Source organism: Cryptomeria japonica, chromosome 11, assembly GCF_030272615.1.
Source record: "Cryptomeria japonica chromosome 11, Sugi_1.0, whole genome shotgun sequence".
Taxonomy (NCBI): domain Eukaryota; kingdom Viridiplantae; phylum Streptophyta; class Pinopsida; order Cupressales; family Cupressaceae; genus Cryptomeria; species Cryptomeria japonica.
The window spans coordinates 328,924,530-328,945,369 of record NC_081415.1 but is presented as its reverse complement, the minus strand read 5'-3'; the positions used below and the strand labels follow the sequence as shown (position 1 = coordinate 328,945,369).

General features: G+C 37.1%; 1 protein-coding gene across 4 annotated transcripts; it reads right to left on the bottom strand.

Annotated features, from left to right (window-relative positions):
- Window positions 1-659: 659 nt before the first annotated feature.
- LOC131065064 (uncharacterized) lies at window positions 660-19,955 on the bottom strand. Of its 4 annotated transcripts, none has more exons than XM_057999465.2 (2): window positions 17,969-19,955; window positions 660-804 (listed from the first exon to the last, which is right to left on the bottom strand). In XM_057999465.2, the coding sequence occupies exon 1, from the start codon at window positions 19,598-19,600 to the stop codon at window positions 17,969-17,971; it is 1,632 nt and encodes a 543-aa protein (XP_057855448.1). In that variant the 5' UTR covers window positions 19,601-19,955; the 3' UTR covers window positions 660-804. The 4 variants fall into 4 exon arrangements, with proteins under 4 accessions (XP_057855448.1, XP_057855449.1, XP_057855447.1 ...); XM_057999466.2 differs by lacking the exon at window positions 660-804 and adding an exon at window positions 1,404-1,422; XM_057999464.2 differs by lacking the exon at window positions 660-804 and adding an exon at window positions 5,550-5,907.
- Between the last annotated feature and the right edge of the window lie 885 nt (window positions 19,956-20,840).

Sequence of the window (20,840 nt, the reverse complement as noted above, 5' to 3'; positions counted from 1 at the left end):
CCTCATAATTATCTTAATCAAATCTCAACTATTGATCATCAAATCTTCCAATCAGATCTCCATTGTTGATCGATATCAAAAAAATCTATGAAAGCAACCTTGATCATATATCATTCTAAACCACAATCTTCAAGCTTTCAATCAATCACATTGCAATAATAATGCTACAGATTTGAAAGCAATATGTTGTCATTACACGAAGGTTAAGAAGAGCAATGGAGGCCAACATGTTGCATGATTGAGTTAGGTATAATTGTGTAATTTCTATTTGATTTCAAATTTGTATTCATTTCTATTCTCTATTGTTATGGTTGGAAATTGTTGTGCTTCCTAAGCCGCCTTTTGTGGTCAATCTCAGTAATGAATCATAGGTGTTTTGAATTTTCCCCTCATACAATCTATATATTGTAAATGCAGAAGCATTGATGTCACATTTAACAGACTGAATCTGAGTTACCAAAGCTTGAATTTGTTTAGATATACTGTTCTATCGAGAAATACAAGCTTGTATCTTTCAAAACATGATTGTAACATACGTAAAAATGAGTAAAACAGCTGAGCTGGAAACTTTTCCTTTTGTTAAGGATAATGAATTCAATAACAGCAACTCTACTTCAAATTTAAAACAAGCGTAATATAAAGACAGGTTCTTCAAGTGACACGCTGAACAATCATAGGCATACACCAGCCTACTATAATTTGGAAGTCTCCAATCACTTTGAAACAATTTTCCTTCTCCTATACCTTGAATTTCAATACTCGAAGCTTTTTCAAATAGAAGGAGCACTCTTTACAACAAATTTCCTGCAACAACTCAAAAACAAGCCTATTCATTGCAAGGGTCACGGAACCCTTAAGGAAGAACAAAATTATGGATGACAGAAACCTAAATTGCAATGAAAAATTATCGAGTCGTCTCCAGGTGTAATAAAAAACAGTTAAGAGGCTGTGAATGTCTAAGCATAATAAATAGTTTCTTCAATAAGTATGCCTTGAAGAAACCAATCATACACACTTCCCTGTTTCATGAGTAATAGTGGCAGGAGATGAGAGTTGCACGTTGCCATTAAGACTTAGTGCTTCCATAAAGCTAGTATACTGCAGCTTAGCAGCAGGCAATGCTTACAAAATGTCGAAGATCTTGCAGAAAAGATTATCCTATGGTTTTTAAAATATTCTGCTCTGCAACAACCATTTCAGAATTATTAATTAATTTCACATAAATATTTTCAAATAAGGAGAAACAAAATCCAACCACTTCCAACTCCCCATTTAGCCAAAAATAATTCCTAAAGTATCTCAAGCCCATGCTGCAAACTCTCAGCTGTTCTCCACAGAACCACCATATAAAAGCCTTTTTGGAAGTTAACTCTACAGGTTGCAAGTCATCATCTGAGCCGATGAAATAATCGCACTAGCACTCTGCATAGAATCCTGAACTTGGGTTATGGTCCCATGAAGGAAGCATAGCTAAAATTTCTTAGACGCTAATGTTAAGAAGCCTTAAGAAACTTTTCCATTTATGTGGTCCCATGGATTACCTAAACTTTCTAAGAAAAAATATAGAAATTGAATCCAATCTTGTGGCCTTACCTTTTCCATTTTCCATTTATGTGGTCCCATGCATTTGCTAAACTTTCTATAAAAAAATATAGAAATTGAATCCAATCTTGCAGGCCAAATTTTCATCAAATTTTAAAATCCGAAAAAAGGTCATGCAGTATACCATTTAGACAAGAAACTTTCAGCCCCTCTTCCAAGCAGGCGGGGGCTTAAAGTTTGCTGGCTAAAAATGTGAGGTTTCCACTTCAGTTTAGCAGAAAATATAATTCAATTCCATATGTTTGATATGGCAGTAAAAATACAGTGAGAGCCCCTCCCATGGGATGCATCCATTATTTTATGCCAAGTCCAGAGAATATCTAGAACTTTTATAAAACTTCATATTTTTTGTATTACTACTTCCTCATGATTTAGTAGGCCAGTAGTTTTAAATCATATAAATCTAATGTGACATGTGTCCCCAGGTTTTTTGATGCATTTCCTTGGACAGGGACATCCCAGGTGCAGCAGGACTGGGACAAAACATTCCCTGACCATCACCCATGTCCAGTTCTCCACAGGGGCCCATCCCCAGTATACACCTCAGAAGCCAGAAAGTCTCTAGGGACATCCCATCTGGGAAGAACATGAGAGGATGTTTCACTATCCCCAATACAAGCAAGGGATGTCCGAAAGCACCTAGACCATCCCAAAGACAACCTCCCCTGAAGGCAGTACAAATGAGTAATTCAACGTAAAGACATTTTGCAAAAACAAAAAAAGGATTTGGAGCTTCTACTCCCAGATCCCTCTATGTTAAAGCAAAAAAAAGGGCTGCCCTTGATAGAGAAGCAGTTTGAGATAAACCAAATGAGCGTACTTTCCCTAATTTTATGAAATAGAGCTGCCCTTCATAGAGTGATTTTTTGTTTCCCAAGTTTTTCTTTGTTAAATCCTAAGTAGTTGAATTCCATTTTTTATTACGAGTAATGCTACTATGGTTACGATCAAATAAATGATCTTAGTAAAGATGCTTAGATTTCTGGCATATTTACATTTATGCTGCAACATGTTTGTGGACATCTTTGTAAAGTTCTACCTCTGGTGAATCCCTTGGGAAGATGCTGAAGCTCCTAAATACTATTATAAAATAGCCCATTCAAAATTTGCTAAATTACTAAATCGGCAGAACAACCCTTCATTTCCTGGTATAATTCGTACCAGCATCAGATTTGGATATGAATCGACTGTGGACTCCAGCAAGATTTGGCTTTTGGGGATCAAAATCATGTGGAATCATCAACACAAATACCCCCCTAAAATTTTAGGTTGGTCAATGCATTTGTAGGAGCTCCCAACGCAATTCCAGCGGCAGGTTCAACACATTTTGTTTGACTTTCATATGAAAGGGTCTTTTGATGAAGCAGGCTGAGGAAGCATAGCTGCAAGAGGAGAAACAGACAGCAACTGCATTCAAGGCCACCTTCAAGCCACATTCCAATCCCAAAGCCATGAGCACCATTTATCTTGATCACAAGGGATTCTGAAGGGCAGTAGATTCCACGAGGGAGACAAGCATGGAGCTTTGAATGCACACAGTGGAGGGGGGATCCAAACAAGAGGCCATTGTGAAGCATGCCAACAGCCACAGGTGTAATCACATTCATTAAAAACCATAAATCATAAATTGAGACGCATTAATGTGAATTGTTTGTTTTAGGATTCTTCATGATAAAGCAACTTTCATTATAACTATTACTTCCTCTACATATTATGATGCCCTTTATAACATTTTACTATTTTAACTTTATTTATTAATTATTAGCACATATCTTTATAAATTATATATATTATAATATTCTAGTTTTATGTATAGATATTATAAATACATTACTCTACTGTATTTTAAATTGGTGACATTTATGGTAGTTTTGTTTAGCCTATGAGTGATATGCAGTATTCTAAACTTGATTCCTGATATTATGCTGCAAATACATATATATTTATAATTTTTTGTCCGAATGTTAGCAGAAGATATCCTGCCCCCAAACTTCTTTGGCTGCACCATTGTAGCATACCCATCTACCCAGACCCATCCACAATTCCAATTCAACTACTTGTTCCTGAAAAATAAATTGAATGAATGATTCAATAATCGGATAATCTATTCAACAATATACAAGCATATATATAGAGATTACAAAACGACGTTCTAAATTAAGAACAAGTCGTTTAAAGTGAACTACCAAAAAGCTAAATGCTAAATAAAGCTTAAAAGCTAATTAACTAAAAAGTTAAATGACCATTAAACAAGGAACTAAATATAGGTGACTAAAATATAATTAAATATTCTAATACCCTCCCTTAATGGTCATTCTATCTACTAACTACCCTACAAAAGACACTGCAGGTCTTTTGATCACAAATGAAAAGAACACTCTGTTGTGGTGGAGACCCTCCCTGGATCTGAAAAGTGTTAATGACCAAGAATACCAAAAGCCATCCAAGCTAATGTAACCTTCACACGCGAATTAGAGATCTAGCACACACGAATTACTGAAGCCTGAAACAATGATTTTGCGAAAAAAATCATCAAACCCTTTTGCAGAAGAGCACCAACTCCAAAACTGACTGCAAGATACCACGGTTGCAGATGTTCGCCCTGGCAAGTGCGACCCAAACTGACTGCAACAAAGCACGATTTTTGAGGAAAAAACCGTCAAACCCTGAAATGGGAACCCTTGAAAAGAGAATTTACGATTTTGAGGAGAAAATCGAAAAACCAAGAAATCTAAGGTTACAAATCATCATTTTTGTGGAAAAAAACAGTAAAACCCAGATAACTAAAATCTTACGCGAATATCGCGGATTACAAATGAGATAATTTTTAAGGGAAAATTATAAACCCTGCGAACTATTTTTGAGGAAAAAATCATGAAAACCCTCGCATGATTTTTTGTGGAAAAAATCAAAAAACCGACAGACAATTTTTCAAGAAAAATCGTGAAAACCTTGGGACCTGTAAGACGAGGTCTGGCCTAAATCAATCTAATCAAGGCAACGATATTCAGATATCGTGAACATGCACTGTTTCCAGGTGTTGTGACAGTTGTTGAACTTTTGTCTGTGTTCCAACATGATGTTAGTCAAAGATGCCATCACAAAAATGGAGGTTGAACGAGGTCAACCTAGTGAAAGCATGAGACAGAGGAATCTGATTCAAAAATCAGAATAGAAGCAGCTGCACAAAAAATCTGAAACCCTGGAGGAGAATTCTGGCACAAACTCCAAGGTGCAAATTTCAAGGTTTGGAAGAAACCCAGAAATTAAAATTTTCTACACACTTGAAACAGCATAAATGGTGCCCAAAAAATAGCAAAAATCCCAACATCCACAGAAATAGCAGAAATTGTGAACTGTTTTTAAATTCCAAGGCAAATTTGCTGGCACAAAATTCAAGGCATGGAAAACGAGGCACCCAGAAAAATCTGAGACCAACCCAGAAAAGCTCTCGAAAAACAATTAAAAAAAAATCTGGAAAATATTCCAAAAAGAAGGCCATGAATTTTTATTAAAAAATTCGCCAAACTTTAAAGAATCCCATTGACACGCTCTGATACCATGAAAAATAAATTGAATGAATGATTCAATAATCGGATAATCTATTCAACAATATACAAGCGTATATATAAAGATTACAAAACGACGTTCTAAATTAAGAACAAGTCGTTTAAAGTGAACTACCAAAAAGCTAAACGCTAAATAAAGCTTGAAAGCTAATTAACTAAAAAGAAAAAGCTAAAAATGCTAAATAAAGCTTAAAAGCTAATTAACTAAAAAGCTAAATGACCATTAAACAAGGAACTAAATATAGGTGACTAAAAATATTCTAATAGTTCCCCAATTCTGATTCAGCAACTTTGAAAATTTAGCTAGCATTTTTGTATCTACTTTTATAAATTTGATAAATAATGCTAGAGCCTAGTACTCTTTTTTCAGTTGATAAATGACAATAAGTTTTATTATCTTTGAAAACAGCAACAATGCAAAATTTACTCAGATGGTTTACATCATTGACATTTAGACACCAAGCAGAGTAGAAGATCTCCTACAAAATTTAACGGTGGAATCTTGGTCAACAGTACAACTTCCACTTAAGAAGGTGAAGATAGTGATGAAAAAATATTAAGATTCAGTGTCTCTGATGCATAATGTCATACAGCAGAACAACATTGAATAAATTTCGGCTTCTTTTAGTCATATTGTTTACATTAATGATAAATTGCTCCTTTTACCATTTTTTGTAATTTATTTTTCAAAGTTTACACATTACTTCAATAGCCATCCCTCCGCTGTCCCAAAAATCTGCAATAAAAAACTGTCAGCCCCAAACCTCAGAGAAGCACTGATTTGATCCAACCAAGATCTAGGCGGCCCAATAGCGCCCTGTACGAGATATATCATTGGAAAATTTAGAATAACCACCTTATGTACTAAAGAATAATCCTCATATTTGTTAGCAATATATATTGTGGAAAAGACGGCATTTATTGACCAAATGTCATCTAAATACTCTGATCAAAAAGGGACCTACGATGGCACTCTAAGCTAATCATAGGCTCTTAATATCATAAATCATTGTAATTCAAGTTTTGATACTTGCCAACTGGGACAAATCCTTTAGGAAAGGTAATTTTTAACAAACTTTCTTTTTTGAAAAATGAAATATCTTGAGGTGGTTGAAAAGTAACTGCTAACTTGATATGGGTATACTACTGTAAGCTGCAAAACAATAATGCACATATACATTTAGGTTAAGGGTTAGCATTCTTTAACAAGAACAAGTGAAAACAAATAATCCAATAAAAATAACTGAAGAAAAATAAATTAAACTATTATCGAGCAGAAGTTGAGATTGTTTCACTTCAACTTTTTCAACGTTGGTTTCTTGAAACAGATCAATATAATTTGATTAATTTCTCAACCTCAAGTCACTTCTATATTATTGTGTGCAGTGAAATGTGAGTCCTAAACTGACCGAAATAGCAATAAAAACAATCATAAACACAAAACAAAACAACACTCAACGCTGAAAACATCACAAAATCAATCCCAAACACAGTATGGTGACCTCCTGGATGTGTAGATTTACCCAGCAATGCCAGATTCGATGTGTCCTAACAATTTTGGCAGCCTAGGATGCTCAAAGATTTAAGATGCATATGACGTGTTATGAGAAAAATGGTTAAGTGTAGAGTATAAATGAAGGAAGATGAAATTGGAAGGCTAAGATTGAATGCGTGAGATCAATGGTGGAGGATCATTTGATACTCACAATGCATGAGAGGTTGACAAGTGGCAACATAGAAGAGGAAGTGAGGACGATGGTGGTTGGAACTGGCACCCGTGGAGTATGGGCAAGATCTTACCATAATGGCGTTTCTTGTCCCCATACTCCAAGTACATGGGGAATGAGAATAGAGGAATTTTTAATTCCTTGAATGTGACATGTGAGGAAGGAACCCATGTACGTACCTTCCCAAAAGTGGGTAGCCTTTAGGTCTGATTGGGCATCTTGGAAAGTCACTTATGGCAAAAAGTTGACCCCAAGGGATTAGGGGTGTGCAAATGATTACAAGAAGGGAGAGGGGGCATATTAGAAATAGGATTAAGGTGCAAGTGGGAAACATTGGAGGATTTGACACTTGGAGAGAGAAAGCAGGGAATTAAAAATTGATTTTAATTCCATGTGGAAGAAAAAGGGATAAATGAATTAAATTTTTATTTTTATTTTTGGGTGGGGGGGTAAGCACTATCTTTATGGGGATAGCACCCTTTATTTATTTAATAGCAAATTTACATAGAAGGAATATAGGACCATAATGTTGCCGGCTCAATCTGTGTCAGCTACACACACCACCCTAATCACTCCATACTAGAACCATACTACAGCAAAGACATTACTCAAACATAACACCCCTCTCCACATCCTTCTCTACTTTCTCCCTACTCCTGCTCTGCAATTAAATTAAATAAATAAGGGAATTTATTTAAATAGATGAATGGCTATGGGGTATAGTAAAATTATTTACAGTAAATGAATTAAATTAATTACCTAGGGGGGATTGGCTAGGGGAATGGAAGAATAACAATAATTATGGGATAGCAGGGATAGACAAATAAGGGGAATAAATCGACCAAATGTAAATGGTCAATTTTGGGTGTCTACTTTCATCTTTTGGCCAGTGATGTTGCAATCTTTAGACAAAGCAAGTGATAAGATGAGATAGCTTTTAACATCCATAGCACTTCACAGAAAGCCTCAGTTTGTTCTTTTGATGTGTTATTTACCAAAATATCTAGCAAAATTTACAGTTATATGAAAAAAGAAAAAAATTTACAGAAAAAGGGAGAGGCAGCAGTGAGAGCCTAGTCCATGCAAACTAAAGCATAATCAGAAACTGAGAGTATAAAAAGGTGTAAATCAGAGAACAACCATACTCCAAACAAAAACGTTTGCAGTAGCACATAAAAACCAATCAGACAAAAAAATCCAGAGGCAAAGCCTAAATCAAAAATAAGTTCAAGCTATTACATAAGGATCTATCTATCAGCCAAGCTTCCGGTGAGAGAATTGAAGATCATCAAATACTTGTATTCTTAGATTACCTTGTTGGAAACTTGAGGCCCTTAAGCAGCAGTATGTCAGATGGCTTGTCCTTTTTGTTGCGAGTCCCTAAAGCATGTGTATCCTGGAATAACAGTGAGCATGTTCTTGCAGAGTAAACTTTTGGTCTTAGCTTTGGAATGCCAATCTTATGCAATGAAAGTTCCTAAGGTCTCCATTCAGTTTGAAATTGTACAATAACCACTTGTTAGTCGCAATTGGAAATTCTAATTGTTGTTGGCCACATGATTTTGGTTGTTTAGCCACAAGACTTTGGAATGTCTGTCTTCCAATTGACACATGTTTTATTATGTCCCCTTCTAAATTTTCCTATTTTCTTTAAGCAAAATAAACATTAAATAATAGTAGTTGCATAATTAATTGTAAGTATAAATTTAAACTACAACTTGTAGTTTTAACAGTTATCATATAATTGAGATTTAAAGCTTGTTATGTATCTTGGAAAACATAAACTTATCCTTTTACCTCTGCTATTATTCTCCTCCAATATACAGTGATCTCTCTCTTTTAGATGCCTTTGAAGTATTTCTAAAGTTTGCCGAAGTCGAGGGTTTTTGTCCACTAAATCAGCTAATGAAATCAAGGGGTTTTGTCCTTTATTTTCAGGCCTAGAGGGTTTCTGTCCACTAAATCAGCTATAGAAATCAAGGGGTTTTGTCCTTTAATTTCAGGCCTAGAGGGTTTTCGTCCTCTAGTTGGTTAATCCTTGGTTTATATTTCACAAAGAAAATAATAAAAAAATGTCTTGATTAATTAATGTCCTTCCTCTTCATTTTTTCTTCCTTTATATACCCTTTTTATTTAATTGATGTGAATCTTCATTTTGAGCCCTTTGACCCTTTCATAAGTTAATTAATTCTTAATTTTTATGATATTGCTTATTTCTCCTTGATCACTTCTTTTGGTGGTGATAATTAAATTCTATATTATGGGGGAAAAAATCGATATTTTATTAGCAACCAGCAATTGATTTCTACGTAGGGGCATTACAGTCCACCCTTCCCAAGCAATAATAACTCCATAAACATTTATCCACTTCATGCCAAGACCACATAACATGGATCCATGCTCATTGATCCTAAGCATTTCAACAAATAAACTATCTTCTTTAGCAGTAATACTCACTAATCCTGGTCTCCACATTGCCCCCGCTTCCTTAATGAGCTTACCATCATATGTGTAAGCTTCAACATCATGAGCAAATGCCTATTCTAAAACTTTATTATGAAGTTCACCATTACATTTGTTGATCATGAGCCCCCATGTTCTCCCCTCTGGAAAATGGTTTAAAGCAGACTGTATGAGTGCAGATATGAAAAGAAAATTGAATGAATGATTCAATAATTGGGTGATTACATTAAAAGATATACACGCGTATATATAGAGGTTAAAAACTAATTAAGCTAAATTAAGCGTGAAAGCTAAATTAAGCTTAAAAACTAATTAACTAAAAAGAAAAAGCTAAATGCTAAATAAAGCTTAAAAGCTAATTAACTAAAAAGCTAAATAACCATTAAACAAGGAACTAAATATAGGTGACTAAAATATAATTAAATATTCTAATACCCTCCCTTAATGGTCATTCTATCTACTAACTACCCTACAGAAGACACTGCGGGTATTTTGATCACAAATGAAGAGAACTCTGTTGTGGTGGAAACCCTCTTTGGATCTGAAAAGTGTTAATGACCAAGAATACCAAAATCCATCCAACTTGATGTTGGGTAACCAAACTGAAACCTGAAACCATGATTTTGAGGAAAAATCGGCAAACCCTCCAAAACTGAAGATACAAATCATCATTTTTACGGAAAAAAATGGTAAAAACCCTTGAAACGATTTTCGTGGAAAAAATCGAACAAAACCTTGAAACTTCGCATGGCAAGACCCAAAACACCACGTGGTAAGACACCAAACATCACGCGGTAAAACATCGGACATCATGCCGGAAAACAACAGACAACATCACGTGGTAAAATACTAGACATCACATAGTAAAACAGCAAACCTCACACGGCAAAATAGCAGACATCACGTGGTAAAACAACACTCCCTGATTTTTGAGGAAAAATCAAGCAAAACCCTCCCATGATTTTTTTTGTGGGAAAATCAGAAAACCCACAGACAATTTTTCTGGAAAAAATCGTGAAAACCCTGGGACCTGTAAGACGAGGTCTGGCCTAAATCAATCTGATCAAGACAACGATATTCAGATATCGTGAACATGCACTGTTTCCAGGTGTTGTGGCAGCTGTTGAACTTTTGTCTGTTTTCAACATAATGTTGGTCAAAGATGTCATCACGAAAATGGAGGTTGAACGAGGTCAACCTAGTGAAAGCACGAAACAGAAGAATCTGTTTCAAAAATCAGAATAGAAGTAGCTACACAAAAAATCTGAAACCCTGGAGGATAATTCTGGCACAAATTCTAAGGCGCGAATTTCGAGGTTTTGAAGAAACCCAGAAATTAAAAAAATTTGCATACTTAAAACAGCATAAACGGTGCCCAGAAAACACCAAAATTCCCGACATCCACAAATATAGCAGAAATTGTGAACTGTTTTTAAATTCCAAGGCAAATTTGCTGGCACAAATTCGAGGCGCTGAAAACGAGGCACCCAAAAAAATCTGAGACCAACTCAGAAAAGCTCTCGAAAAACCCACCAAGAATCTGAAAACAGAAAGCAAATCCGACGGCTCAAAAATCGAGGCACAGAAAACAATGCACCCAAAAAAATCTGACGATGACCCAATTGAGGTCTCGAAAAACCCACCAAGAATCTGCAAGCAAAATAAAATTTCAACTTGAACTGAAGGATCAAAACCCTAGTCGAAAATTGCAGAAACCCTAGGAAAATTTTCAATCTGCAAAAAAAATACTCCAAGTTGCAGGCCCGAAAATCTCCAGAACTTTAAAAAAAACATGAACTGCTGCCCAACACAGAAATTCGCCCACAAACCAAAAAGCCTCAAAAAGCCTTCTAAAAGGCAAAATCGTTTTTTTTAATAAAAAAACAATAAAAAAATCTGGAAAATATTCCAGAAAGAAGAATAAGAAATTTTACTAAAAAATTCGCCAAACTTTAAAGAATCCCATTGACCCGCTCTGATACCATGAAAAATAAATTGAATGAATGATTCAATAATCGGATGATTACATTGAAAGATATACTCACGTATATATAGAGGTTACATGACGATGTTCTATAATTAGAACATAATGTTGAAGTAAAAGATTAAAGAGCTAAATGCTAAATTAAGCTTAAAAGCTAATTAACTAAAAAGAAAAAGCTAAATGCTAAATAAAGCTTAAAAGCTAATTAACTAAAAAGCTAAATGACCATTAAACAAGGAACTAAATATAGGTGACTTAAATATAATTAAATATTCTAATAAGATAGGCGATTACAGCAGTCACATAAGTTCATCACTGACATTATTGACAATGATTCTACATACTCAAAAAAAAAAAAATCATGCAGCACCACTTACTAGACCAAAAAGTCTCCTTTGTATCTGTTGGTATTTAACTGCCCAAAGATAATACCATCAACTGAAATGTTTTGCCGTGGATGTCATTTTGCTTTCCCTTGCTCGAAAATAAAGAAATGTTAGCTGGAAACATTCTTGCATCATTCCCAAATGCCTCCTCAAGGTTTAAAGTTGGAAGATACCTCTTCAACTTCCTCTCTATGGCTGTCCAGAATGGGTGTGGAAAGCTAAAGAATATAAGTAACAGTAATACTAAGATCAACATCATTCACAATGACCCATGTCTAGGGGATCTTACCTCCAAAATCCCAGACAACCAATGCTAGGATGGTGACTCTTCCCAAAAAGGTCCCTTTTTGCCAATGCCTCATATGGTAACCATTTTTGGTGTGCTACCATGATCATATTCAAAATGGATCAACATTATCATAATGATATCCTACCTTGAAGGGAGTCCTTGATTATCTCCATGCATGGTGTGGCTTGGCCTTTCTGAGCATACATCTCCATTCTTTTCATTTCAGCCATGCTTGAGGCTCTATTCAAAATGCCTTGGAGTATCCTCTCATTCCCATCCATTTTGAATTTGAACTCCATAGTTAGATAGTTTTGAGTAAATCCTCCTAGTGAGTGCAACCATTGCACACCTAAGACTATATCCATTTCGCCTAATCCCACAATGTATAAATCATTCCTAACATCATAATCTCCAAAAATAAGTTGGGCTATTGTAGTCTCTTGCAAGGAATGATATGGTCATCTACAAGCACACCATTAAACCCATTAAATTTTCATATCCAATCCTTTCCCAGAAACCAAATCTGCATCTATAAAATTATTAGTGGTCCAACTATCAACAAACACTGTCACCTTGTGGCCCTGCAAAACTCCCCAAACTCTCAAAGCACGGTATTTGGGTGCTCTAGAAAACGTAGCAAGAGTGCCTCCTAGAATCTACTCTTCTTCTTTGCTTTCATGTTCTATCTCATTAGTCATAGCCTTAGTCTCAATCCTTTGGTCTCTAAGTCAAGCTTGGGATAAACCTCTATAAAGTGTATTTGCCCCTTCCCCAAGCATCTATGGCCTAGCTCCCATTACTCTCTACAAGAAAAGCACAAATTCTTCCTCTGAAGCTCATTCTTAGTTTCTTCAACATTGTTTGGTTTTGGAGGCAATGCTATTGGTTGAGGGGTATCTTTTCATAAGGGCTTCTCATGCTGCCCCATCAACGCACTTTTGTGATGGGATTTGTTCTTATATGTTGAATCTTCCAATTTAAAGCTGGTCATTGAATCTTCCAATTTCAAAGCCTAAATAGCATCTTGTGGAGATGAAGGCTCAAAAGCTCAAACCAAACTCCAAAGTAACTCCAAAAGCCTTCTAATAAATAGAAACATGAGTCTCCTCTCCATAATATCCAGCATCATTACTAAAACCTTTAAAAATTCTGCTACATACTCCTCTATTGTACCTTGTTGCCTTACTTGTGTCAACTCCCTAAAGTGTATCTCCAGATCTTTCCTATCAAATCTGTCTATAATCCTTTTTGTGAAGTCAGTGTATGTCACGATTTGATGATGCCCTTGAAAAATAAATTGAATGAATGATTCAATAATCGGATAATCTATTCAACAATATACAAACGTTTATAAAGAGATTACAAGAACGACATTCTAAATTAAGAACAAGTCGTTTAAAGTGAACTACTAAAAAGCTAAACGCTAAATAAAGTTTAAAAGCTAATTAACTAAAAAGAAAAAGCTAAATGCTAAATAAAGCTTAAAAGCTAATTAACTTGGACGGTTTCATCCTTGAACAGAGTTATTGTTTGGAGATCTGCATTTGTTATCTGGCTGCTCGTGAAGTTGGCCGACCCTTATCTTGGCGTTGTCGTGGTCTCTCTGCGATTAGGTTATTACCATACTCATATGTATTGGCCAGATCGAGCATTGGATCAGCCGTGATCTTTGGTCATCATTGGTTCTTTGTCCGGGAGATCGAAGGTGTTTTGTATGCGTGGGAGGGTTACATTTTTGTTGGATCTCATTGCATTGTGATTGACTTTCCTTTGTCATGGTTTACATTGGCAGGCCCATGTCTTTATATTTTGGTCGATGCTCTTATTATTTCGGGAGATCGTGTTTTGTGGCTCTATTCTTTGAGCCGATGAGGTTTTTGGTTGAGCCTATTATTACAGGAACCTTTTGTCTTTTACCAGATATTTCTTAAAAATCCCAAGTTACTTCAGTTGGTGGGCCCTTACAAGGTAAACTTGAGTTTGACTCTATAAACTTCTTCTCTACATATAGTGTTTGCAGATTTTCCTTTAAAAGAGATGTGGGTTGAGATCGCCCCACGTGGCCCCCATCCCATTTTATTATTTTAAAAGTTTTAATTTTTTAAACTTTTCAACCAAATCTTTTGAAAGGAAAAGATTTGTTTTATTCCCACAAGGAATATGCTAGAGGTTATGGAATATTCTTGGCTTATGTATTGCTGACGTCATCATATGCAATGGAGTTTTTCAGCCCCCTCTCCATTTACATTTTCAGTTTAATAGGCGAACTTCGAATGGTGATATCTTGGGCATATAACATCATTTTTCAGTGCAATATTTTTTGATTTGGGGTAGAATTTCACGCTCTTCGTAGGGGTGCAGGTGGTTTTCCATTTTGATGCACAAATTTTTCAGAAAATGCAGATCTTCATCACTGTAGCTGAGTAATCCCCGTTTTTGCAACTTCCGGGACTCCGTTTGGGCTCTCATACGAACTCCTTTTCAGGTGCCGTTTTTTTTTTGAAAGTGCATAATTTTTCGTCTACTTTCATAATCTACTATTAGTTTGTAGTGATTTTGAGTAGAAATTGTACTTTCAGCATATGGTCCTTTTTGGCCAATTTGGCACTTGTATTGCATAGATCTATCTTTCTAGTCTTTTGCATTGTAGTTCTCAGCCTACTGGGGCAGTTGTAAAACAAAATCAGAAGTCCACCTTTCCATTGTTTGCAAGTGGCCCATTGTACATGCACTACATATAAAGTGTCAAAATCATCATTTGGGAGAGGGTAATTTGATTGAGTGAATTTGGGGGGGTCTCTCTTGTGCTTTTGTTATCTTGTGTTCTTTCCATTTTGCTGCTATGGGTTCTCCTAAGTTTCCTCTCTTAACCCCTCATAATTATGATACTTGGAAAATTGATACATGGAGTACACTTATGGAAAAAGGATTAACTAATTACATTGATGGAACTATTGTTGCTCGCGCTGATCCTAAGGATGATCCTGTTGCTCACTTGGATTGGCTCACTAAAAATATCATGGCAATTGGTACCTTAAGAAAGTATGTATCAAAGGATCTCATCTTTCATATTGAAAAATGTACCTTAATTAAGGATGCTTGGCAAGAGTTTCAAGACTTGTATGGTCAAGTTGATGAGATTGGGGGAGATATCAGATTGATAGTGATCTCACCATGTTAGATCCCAAGAACGTTGATACTATACAAGATTATGTCACTAAGGCAAAAGAGTTGAGGGCACAACTCAAAGATTGTGGCATTGATGAGAAGGATACTCAATTGATCTTCAATTTGATGGGCAAGCTTCCACAAGAATATGCAGCATTTGTTTCTAGTTTCTCATATGGGGGGGAGACTTATTCCTCACGTGGGGTTTTATTCCTCACACACTTCTATGAGAGTTCTCTTGTATAGTTTTCATCTCTCTTTTGGGGGAGGGTTTTTTCCCATTGGGGTTTTCTCTCTTTCCCCACTCTATGAGAGATTGAATTGGTTTGCTTTGCATTTGTACACGGGTACCTAACATGGCCTCGTAGCCGGGACCCATCTTGCATTGCTTAGTTGCATTGTAGACTTAAGTGCATTCTCTTAAATTGGACTTAAGGGGGGTGTTGGTTTAATTATTTATTCATGTTGGATATTATTACACCTTACTTAAGTTTACTTAAGATAATGCATTTCATAGTAGTTTGGGTATGAGACACTTGGGTGTTTGTGCCACATTGGGATAGTGTGTGTAGGAGAATTTCCATCTTTTGTGGTCATGTTGTTACATTCCACATTCGGTGGGTGATTCACCTCATGTGGAATATTATATTGTTTCTCCCACCTACCACACCTATTTCCTACCTACCGTTGTTTCTTATTGAGCCACATGTCATGTTTGTGTGCTCACATATCCATATAGCCTTGCCTATATAAGTAAACTTATCTACATTGTATGTAACAACTATTGAACATTTTGATCATTTATCTATTGATGAGAATACAGTTTATTCTTGTCCTATATTTTGTCTCTCTATTTTGTACTTTTCATTGAGCTCTTGATCTTGGCAAAATCTCACAAATATTTATTGAGTACTGTATGTTCTTCTGCCTTATTCTTTTGAATCTCTTCAGTCTGTTGCATTTGTTTTAATCTTAAGTCAGTTTGACAGGTTGCAGATCAGACATAAAGGAGTGTATGCATCACACTTGAATGGTGAGTGTAATGGGCACGGCGAGGACAGAACTGGGTGATAGAAGTCCAATGTGATATCCTGTAGGAAGACAGAGACCGTGGAAGTTGGACACTTTTATGAGTGTTTTAGGTTCTGGCTCATTCACCATCCTCAGAGATGTTTTCAAGTGGACTCTACCCACAAGCTCATCCAGGGATATTCAAATATTCAAGTACACCCCCTTAATATCATACAGGCGCAGGAACATCCCAGTCACAAAAAATCAAGCAGCGTTTTGATTCCCACGATTTTTAATAACTAAATTATCAGATCTCTGAGTCTTGTTGACTCCAAGCAAATATGCTGATGACAAATCACATTGTGATAATTGCACGGTTATGATATCATAGAGTTTAATAATGTAGTTTGACAAAATCACTGCAACCAACAAGGCTTCATAAATACACAAAGGCCTGATCACTTGATAAACAAGTGCCAATTCTTATATTTTTGGTGCAGAATACCTCTGAACAGAGGATCCATCATCATAAGAACAATAAATCACAACATCAAAAAATGTTGCATGCTTCTACCCTCCATTCATTCTGCATTGGAGAACCGTGTAAAATGCAGTCCTATGGAAGAGGCTACAGGCTCTATTCTTCTTCTGATGCCAGACCCATAAAATAAAACTATAAAAAAACAAATAAAATAACTACAGGCATAAGTGAAGTCCCACATTTTCAACATACGGCTGTGTTCAAAGTTTCCCACACCAGTAGGGACGTTTAGTTTTATGTCTATATGGTACCTCGCATGAATTCTCAGAATTTCCAAACATCAACAACAAGATCAAGCATCCATAAAAAAGGATAAAAAACAACCAACTGAAGAGTGCAACAGGATGCTAGTTAAACATTGTTAAAATGCAATGTACCTGCTTTGTTAGATATTTTATGGTTAGTTTCTTCAAACAGATTGTAATAGATGATGTTCACTGCAAAGATATTTTGTTTTTATATTGGTTTAGATAAAGCTGTTTTTCTGGCATTTACAGGAAGTTTTGAAATCCCCAATCTACAACTGAACCACAACCCTAGACACATGCAACAATATTGTCAAACCAAGTTATTTATATTTTTCCCCACTTTTGACGGTGACCAGCTAGCTTTATCATTTCATTACTTGCCTAGGCATAAGGTGTCTATTTTAGGTGTTTGTTTTGCACCTGCTTAAACAAAACAGAAACCCTCTAAACCCTCGTCAAACTCAAGCCCAACTGCATTAATTGAGCCCTACGATTACTTCAGCAAAGAAGTGGGAGGACAGGGCAAAAACAAAAGAGATATCTATGATCATGAGCATGACAATCAAGAAAGAGTCAGATAGGCACCGAAAAAAAGTAGCATACGATAGTTTGTTCAAACCCCAAATTTGCATTTCAGAAATTAGCAAATGATAAGAATCCCTTGAAAAACTCGATAAATCATCTTTCAATTTATTGAAGGAGTTGATTTTATACATCATAAAATTGGAATAAAAACTTGAAGCTGGTATGTGTAAAAGAAAACAAACATTGCTATGATGCTTTTATGGAGGAGAAACAACCTCAGATCATTGAGAGTTGACAATTCCAGAGAAACATCGAGCAAACTTTAGACAACAAAATGCCAACGTAATTTCCATGCCAGAGAGCCTTGGCATGTCTTTATAAACGAGATATGCACATAAGAAATGCATATATTATGTAAATATGACTTGTAGTGCCACGGGGTGGGTTGGACACACCTAGTTAAGCCTCCTCCTTTTCCTGATATGAAGCAATTCCCCATCTACATCCAAGGAAGGAGATGCACCAGTTGGTCTCCTTTGTGGAGAAGAAGACCTCCCTGAATCCTGTTCCGTGCTTCCTGTCTGTATGATGGCATTTGTGCTTGATACGGAAGGCCTATCCTCTGACACAGCAATCCTAGTTGCCCCTTGAACAGCTTGCTCCTCCGCGGGGACATTAGTGCTGGTACTAACGGGGTGTGCATTTGAATTTCTAGACTGACCAGTTAAAGCTTCGATCATTCCTTCCATGCTAGCCACTCTTTCTCGAATCGCAGCCAATCTCTCTGAGCTTGCCCTCTCAGATCTATGAAGCCTGTTAAATTCCATATGTTCCCAAAAGGTCTCCCTCTCCCTCTCTCTCTCCCTCTCCCTCTCACCCTCTCTCATTCTAAGCAAAGCTCTTCTGCTGAGAAGGTGCCTCATCTGCCACCTCTCTCTCTCTCCAGCACCAGTAACGTTCCCTGCACCTACTCCGCCTCCAGTTCCTGCTCCTGCTCCTGCTCTCTGTAAATCAGAACCTCGTCTCAAATCGGAACTGCGTCTCTGCAATTGCACAAGCCGCAGTCGACTCAGAATCTGATCAGCCGCAGCTCCGAGCAAATTTTCCACGCCCTCTGAGCCCTCCTGCCTGTTGGCATCTGCATCCCTATCACCATCTACCCTAATGTCATTTGGCTGACCATCCTGTCTCCTGGTTAACCTAATTGCTTCCACAAACCGCCTGGAAATAGGCCTGCCGATCCTTTGCCTTAGACTTTCTGTTCTGTGCGCGTGAGGACGGGGAGGGATCTGAATTTTATCTCCATCTTCTCCAATGTTGCTCTCGCCACACTGAGCTTCACAATTGCCCCGCCCATAAATTGGAGTGATATTGTTGTCGGTCACCTCCCCCTTACATACAGGGCATTCTTTCGAGACAGAGTGAACGTGAAGCCACTGATAAAGGCAAGGCCAACAAAACAAATGGCCACAGGTTGTGACCACAGGATCCCTGGAGATGTCAAGGCAAATATTACATTCGAAATTCGAAGCACTATTGTCGATTTCATCCGCTTGTTTGGCAACTTCTCCGACCGGCGGGCTGCTAGGTTTTCCCTTGGGAATTTCCCCGTCATTATCACTAGAGTTCCCATGATCGATAGCCCTCAAAATAATAAAAGGAGACATAGGCTCGCTCCTGACAGAAATAGGGCTTGCATCCAGAACGGTCGGCCTGATACGCCTAACATGGCGCCTCCAGCGGCGCCTCCCCATCGATCTATAACTCTGAACCTCGGGGTGCCGTAACAGCCCGTGCAACGCCTCTTCCTCTTCCTCCTCCACGCTCATACCTCCTCCTCCTCCTCTCCCTCCACCGTTGTCACCACCGGAATCCTGCGGATGATCAGGCAAAATATTCAACCCCAACCCCAACCCCCGCCGGCACAGGCGTCTTGGAAACATATCCTCGTCGATCAATATTCCGTCATTGGAGGAATCCCCGGCAGCTCCCAACCCTAGCGCTAACCCCAAATGAGGTGGCGAAAGCGGGGGCATCGACGGCGGGCTTAGATTCAAATTCAGATCCATATTTCCATCGTCGGCCATTACAAATAAAAGGGCAGCACAACACAGAACCAATAACAATACTTATAAAAACCCTAATAACGTCTCCCCATTTCAAGCAACGCCATTTCCGACTCCTCAACCTTCATATCATCAAAGATTGCCAGAAATAGATGTTGCAGTGCGCAAATCTCATGTTTCTCGCCCTCGCTGACCTTCTCCCCAATAATTCGCATTGTCCTCCTGGTTGGTTTTGTAAGTTAGTTCCGGCCGCCCTCGCTGACCATTCGTAAACGTGTGGGTGTGGAGATGGGAATGGGGTGAATCATATCACCTGCCACCAATAACTAGCATTTTCATTTTCATTTTCATTTTCCCATCAGGCCAATTTAGAATACAACTGTGTATTGGAAGCATCCACATGCCTCATCCATTTTTATATTAAGAATCTACTATGAGCTTATCGTGCTAATGATAAATTGGAATTTTATTTTGAAAAACTTAGGAGCCTCCTTTTTTAATGTTTTTTCAAGTGGGGTCTAGGTAGAGATTTTTCATATCAATTTAGGGTTTGTTTTTTCCACATGGAACTTTTATAAGATATTTGTAATTTCTTTAATTTTAATTGTTAAAAATTATGGTCGGCTAATTTTTTAAAAGTTTGAAAATTTGTGATTTTAGTTTTTTACTCATGTTAAAAAATTATGAGACTACAAGTTGCTATAAATTTTTATTATTAAAAAATTCATAGAATGTCCACTTGTCAGATTTTTCATATAAGACCATAATTTAATAAAATTCATAGAATGTCCACTTGTCAGATTCTTCATATAAGACCATAACCTTAAATTATGACATTAAAAAGGGGGAGGGTTTTGTATGACTTTTTTAATTTTAAATTATATATTACAATGTTAAAATTTATGAGATTGTATAATAAGTAAAAATATGGCGTCGAGAAGGAGGCTTGGTCTGCAACCAAGGGAGTTCAGAGATTTTCGGCAGAAGGCTCAGCCCAGTTTCTTATTTCCATCGGCCCCTCATTCGTGGTCTAAACCGAAATGGGTTTGGGAGGATCAGAACGAATTTTCCCATTCTAGTTTTCCAAGGAGAACTCGCGATTGGAGAAACAAGGGTTTTGGGAGACCCAAAGAGGAACCGCTAAGGGCTTTCAACAACCGCAACAATACACAGTCAGGAGCAAAGTCGAATTGGCAGAGAGTGAAAGATAAGGAGTGGCGACTGAGGAAGATTCCAAGAGGTGAGGATCTAGACAAGGAAA